Source organism: Bos mutus, unplaced genomic scaffold (assembly GCF_027580195.1).
Source record: "Bos mutus isolate GX-2022 unplaced genomic scaffold, NWIPB_WYAK_1.1 CTG403, whole genome shotgun sequence".
Classification (NCBI taxonomy): domain Eukaryota; kingdom Metazoa; phylum Chordata; class Mammalia; order Artiodactyla; family Bovidae; genus Bos; species Bos mutus.
The window spans coordinates 658-7,053 of NW_027219889.1; the positions used below are offsets into that span (position 1 = coordinate 658).

The following is a 6,396-nucleotide window of genomic DNA, read 5'->3' on the forward strand; positions in this document are numbered from 1 at the left end:
AGGGAGTTGATGATGGACAGGGAGGCCTGGTGTGGTGTGATTCATGGGTTTGAAAGAGTGGACACGACTGAGTGACTGAACTGAACTCAACTGATATTTGCTTATGTTCATCACAGTACTATTTACAATAACCAAGATACAAAAACAACTTAAAGGCCCACTGACAGATGGATAAAGAAGATGCAGTGTATATATAGAATAGAATTATATTCAACCATAAAAAAGATGAAACCTTGCCAATTGTGATAACATGGATGGACTTCAAGGATATTATATGTTAGATAGAGAAAGACAAATACCATATGACTTCACTCATACATGGAATACAAAAAACAAACAAGCAAAAATCAAAATAAGTAAGCAAACCAAACCAATCAAAAACAAACATGTAGATACAGAGAAGAGAAAAGTGATTATCAGAGAGAAAGAGGTGGGGGAGTGGAGGGAGAAATGGGTTAAGGAGATCAACTATATGGTGATGGAAACTAAATTTTCAGTGGTGAGCACTGTGCAGTGTATACAGAAGTAGAAATATAATGTATTCATGAAACTTGCTTAATATAAACCAGTGTTATCTCAATAAACAATAAATTAAAAAATAATATATCTTGAAATGCAACAGATATCAAAAAAATTTTTTTTGGTCTCCTTTACAAGGATCGTCTTTAAGGCCAGTTTTTTATGCTTGTTCAAACCCAGAGAAGGCATTTCTTAGCTGTCTCCTCTACTTCTCTCTGGTAAACTTCTAGTTGGTTGACAGCTAGCTTTTTGCTCTTATGGAGCTAACCATCTCTACTTCATTGCTTATCACCAAATTATTTTTAAGTTTCAGAATTCACTTATGCTTGAACTTTTCCACACTTTGTTCTAAATACAGTTTACTTGGAGCTCTCTGTTATGGTACACTTTTCATTCTAGGCAAAACCTGTGGTTCAGTTCTCTGAGTGACACCTCTGATTTAGGAGCAGGTTTCTGGGTATGGTCAGTAGCTGATGATATTAGCTTTTTTTTTTTTTTTGATGATATATTTTATTACTGTATTTTCTTGGCCAAATATCAGAAACTTCATGGGATATTTTGAACTGAGGCTACTTAAAGCAGAGCTCCAGTATTCTTGGTGTAACATGACAGAGGTCAAGCTTCTATGCTATGAATGGAGGCTGGATAAAGAAAGAGATCTTCAAGATATTTTAGCCACTCTTGCTTTGAATAGACCTTCTGCATTATTTATGCCTTGGGGATAAGATATATTTGCTGCCTGATACTCTCAAGGTGATGGGCTTCCCAGGTGGCACTAGTGGTAAAGAACTCATCTGCCAATGCAGGAGATAAAAGAGTGGCTCAATTCCTGGCTTGGGAAGATCCCCTGGAGGAGGGCACAGCAACCCATTCTAGTAGTCTTGGCTGGAGACTCCCATGGACAGGGGAGGTTGGTGGACTACAGTCCATTGGGTTGCAAACAGGTGGACATGAATAAAGCAACTTAACTCTCAGGGCAATATGATAGCCTTTGTCTGGTACCTAGGGGAAGAGAAATCTGTGTATTTTTTCCTGTACTTGTTTGAGTGGAGGAAAGTTATGCTGTTGAGAGAGGAGAGGAAGGAAGTGGGTCCTTGATCAAATAAGTGTGTGTGAATATTTATATTGACTTTATTCACAATATCTGAAATCAGAAAACACCTCAATTGCCCAAGATTTAAGAGTAGCAAAATTTGGTACATATGTAAATGGAATACTCATCAATTAAAAAGAATGAGTTACTTATAGATATTACAAAATGAATAAATCTCAAAATCATTTTACTCAGTGAAAGAAACCTGAGAGAAAAGGGTGCATACTATAGGCAAACATATTTATATGCAAAAAAAAAAAATCATATTACTGGTTAGCTGAAAATGGAGTTGGAAGCAGGCATATTTAAAAAGGGCATGATAAGTCTCTTGGAGGTGATGGAAATGCTCTGTGTCTTGATATGGTGATGGTTTCATTGATGTATAAAACAGGCAAAACTCACAGAAATGTATACTCAGTGAATACAGTTTATTTCACACTAATTATTTCTCAATAAAGTGTTTGAGAAAAAATAATGAGTAGAGCTGCATTTTTAGATGCAAGGAGTTGTGTTTTAGAACTCTGACTCAGATATGTCTATTTTTGGATTGATGATTTTAAAAAGATCTTTTTGGTCCTTCCCAAAGGATTCTCACAAGAAAACAGCTCTTGTATGTATGCTGACTCCTATTAGACTCAGGCTGCTTCCACACACTCCCACCCCCAATTTCTTTCTGTTCTTCTTTTATTTTTTAAGTCTGGAGTCCCTATGTTCCTCATGGATCTTGACTCTGGAGTCTAGACATCTTAATAATAAATTTATACTTCTTTCTTTCCCAGGAGGACTATATCCCAGAAGGTAAAGAAAAGCTCAATGCTACAATTATAAAAATTTATACTGTTATGCCAAAGCCATTATGAAAACTGTTGCTTTTATTTGAGCAGATTATCAGAGATTCCAGATGACTCAGGACTTCTACTTGGATGTCTAAGACAATCTATTTTTGCTTCCTAAAAGCATTCAAGCACTAGAGAATGCAGAAGAGGAACTATCCTATTGATTGATTCCTCAGATTCACTTTGCATAACTACAGAATATAATTCCTGCAAGCATTTCAGAGTTAACCAAGCATCACTGGAAAATACACTTGTTTGTCTTCTACAAAGAACAATGACTTTTTCCAATGTCAACTACTAAAGGAAAGTTTAGTAGTTTACATAGAGCAGTAAGAAAAATAAGGCTATTTTTTCTAAGGGAAGAATATGAAACTGGGAAAATGAACATGTATTTGGAAATTTTGAGAGGAAAGGGGTTCATTTTATTTTGACATAATGATTTTTAAAATTATTTTTGTAACATAGTCATTAAATTTGTTTACTCTTTCTAAAATTAAAAAAATAATAAGACAAAACATCAGAATTCTGCTGCTTCTTTTTACAGAACATGACAAATTACCAAACAATATAAGGTAAGAGTAAATTTGAAAGCATGTGAGTTTTTGACAAATAATAAATCACCAACTGACTACTTGTCTATTGGATACTCTGGGAAAAACACTCTCCTTTTCCAGATATAAGTGGTTTTAGCTGTAAACTTATTAACATTAGAATGAGTTTGATAGGAATAAATCTCAAAAATTCAAGTAATCTGGTCCCTTGGTTCTAGGCAGGATTTTAAAGAAATATAAATAAGATACATTATTTTTCAAAAAACATTTTACAACTACTACAGGGTTTCCTTTCACTGTCTAAATAATTTATACTCCTAAGACCCTAACTCTGATCTATTTAAAACTTGCCCCTTTATAATTATCTTCATATTTAATTTTTGATGGATCTGGTGAATAACAAAAATATATCAAGACAACATCATACCATTTTACTGAAAGTCATCTGTTCCTCACCAAAATATTAAACTTTCTTATATTTCTTTATCAAAGAAAAAGTTGATAGATATCACACAGTGATTAGAACATGGGTTCTGGAACCAGATTTCTTGGCTTCAGATTTCAATTCTGACCCTAGTAGGTGTCTTTCAACATATTTTATTTCTTGGTACTTCATTTTCCTTACTGTAAACTGGGGAATACAATAACACTCACCTCATATTATTGTTGTATGTATTAAATGAGCTATTATGAAAGCATTTAGAGAAGTGGCCTATAAAAGATGCCACATAATGTTTGCTATTATTATTGTTGTCTACACAGATTCATGTATATAAAGCCCTGGGGAGAAGAGTGATCTTATTTGAAGTGTCTAGTAAATAAACTAATGAGGACTGTGAAAGTTATATTCCAGGTAAATAAGAATGCAATCAACAATTTCTTCTTTATGTCTCTTTTGTTCAGTATCCATTTCTAAATAATTCTATCTAGACAGAATAAGTCTCTTTCTTTACTATGAGCTGTCAGTTGAGGAAATGAAGGAAAATTTTTTTATGAAACAAATTTTGAGGCTCATTTGGAGAAATTCTAGCATACAAGTGCTGATAATTTTTGTGTTTGGTTGTGCACAAAACTTTTTCTTTGTGAGTATACACATTATATCAGAATCCATGGTTTCCATTAACCACAAAAATAATTGCACTTTTTAGGTATCTTAAAATTCAATCATTTTCTTTGTATCTGCTGGTACTCTATGTCTGCCAAACTAAGTTTTCCTAAAGTAGACTACTGAGGCCCTTATCTCCAAACTCAGACTCCAAAATTGCTTCCAAAATGTCATTTATTGAAATATTTGTGCTCTCTTGCAATCACTATTTCCTGACATTACATTTATTGCATAAATCATGAGTTGGAAATATATACTTAAGTGATACATGCACTGTGAAAGGTATTTGGTGGGAAGACATTGTATTAGATTCAAAAGGAAAAGATCTAATTTCACCACTCATATAAATTAGTAACTTTTAAGGTGAAAATAAATAATGATTTTAGAACAGTTTTGTGACTCCTAATACAGTAAGAGGTGATTGGTAACTAGGATGACAGCCAAGAGTTCATTTGCTTATTTTTCTTTGTACCTCTCTGCAGGTTTCTGCCATGGGTGACAGGGGAACAAGCAACTACTCAGACGTGACTGACTTCATTCTTGTAGGCTTCAGGGTCCACCCAGAGCTCCACATTCTCCTCTTCCTACTTTTTCTGCTTGTCTATGCCATGATCCTTCTAGGGAATGTTGGCATGATGGTCATTATTATAACTGATCCCCAGCTGAACACACCAATGTATTTCTTCCTAGGTAACCTCTCCTTCATCGATCTCATCTATTCATCTGTTATTGCACCCAAGGCTATGAGCAACTTCTGGTCTGAGAGAAAGTCCATCTCCTATGAAGGCTGTGTGACCCAGCTCTTTCTCTTCGCCCTCTTCATTGTGACCGAGGGGTTTCTCCTGGCAGTCATGGCTTATGACCGCTTCATTGCCATCTGCAATCCTCTCCTCTACACTGTCCAGATGTCAACACGTCTCTGTGTTCAGTTGGTGGCTGGTTCCTATTTTTTTGGCTGTATCAGTTCAATTCTTCAGACCAGCATGACATTTACTTTATCCTTTTGTGCTTCTCGGGCCATTGACCATTTTTACTGTGACACTCGCCCACTTCAGAGACTATCTTGCTCTGACCTCTTCATCCGGAGAATGGTTTCTTTCACCTTATCTGGCCTCATTACCTTGCCTACCATCATAGTTATTAGTTATTTCATATTTGTACATTGTGTCCACAGTTCTAAAGATACCCTCCACCGAAGGGCGTAAGAAAGCCTTCTCCACTTGCAGCTCCCACCTGGGAGTCGTGAGTGTACTGTATGGTGCTGTCTTTTTTATGTATCTCACTCCTGACACATTTCCTGAGCTCAGTAAAGTGGCCTCCTTGTGTTACACCCTACTCACTCCCATGTTGAATCCTCTGATTTACTCTTTGAGAAACAAAGATGTCAAAGAAGCTCTAAACAAACTTTTGGAGAAGAAAAGTACTATTCTGTGATTATTATTTCTCTTCCACTAATGAGTGGTGTCTGTTTATTTTGTACTCCTCTGGTCATCAATGAAATTATTCTCCTCAGTATCATAGAAATATTATCAAAAGCTTTTTAAAGGTAATATATTATTTCCATATAGTACTTTCCCCCCATGTTAGCATTGTCAAATGTAGAATGTCTGGAGATGCTCAGAGGTATTGTCCAAGATGAATCTTCCAGTCAGTTCTCTTGCCTGGAAAATCCCATGGGCATGGAGGAGCCTGGAAGACTGCAGTCCTGGTCACTCAAATGAGACAGTGACTTATTCATGACTTCCCCTTCTCCTCCTTTTCACTTTCATCCCAGCATTCTTTTCCAATAAGTGAAATTCCACTGCCCAGTGTTTTTGCTTGGAGAATCCCAGGCTGATCTTTCAGAATGGTGAGGTTGGATCTTTGCAGTCCAAGGGTCTCTCAAGAGTCAGACCACAGACAGAAGTGACTTAGTGACTTACATCACTTACTGGGAAAAGTCTTCAATGGAGTAATGCTGCATTGCTATCAAACATAAATATCTTGGATTTTGGAGATGCTTTGGACATTTCAGATACATTTTTTCAAGATGAATCTTCATACTAATCTCAAATAACATTTTATGTTTAAAAAATTTTGTCCAGTGTTAAACTGGAATGGCTTTCCAATGTTTTTTTATTTATACACAATATGGCTCAGAGAACACTGTTTTTATATATTATTATAGTGAAGATCTTAAGCCACCCAAGCATTATTTTGTTTAGTTTAGTCTTACACGACAAAGAATCAAACACGTGTGAGTGAATAACACATTTTACACACAATCATTGGAATGTCCAACTTACTTTTTAA

The 6,396-nt window shown here is 35.7% G+C and overlaps 1 protein-coding gene across 1 annotated transcript; it reads left to right on the top strand.

The window, feature by feature from the left end:
* Nucleotides 1-4,538: 4,538 nt before the first annotated feature.
* On the top strand, nt 4,539-5,538 carry LOC102283465 (olfactory receptor 9K2). The gene is given in 2 exon segments (XM_005911129.2): nt 4,539-5,246; nt 5,248-5,538. Coding segments are annotated over 2 exon segments (942 nt in total). The 5' UTR covers nt 4,539-4,595.
* Nucleotides 5,539-6,396: the final 858 nt, after the last annotated feature.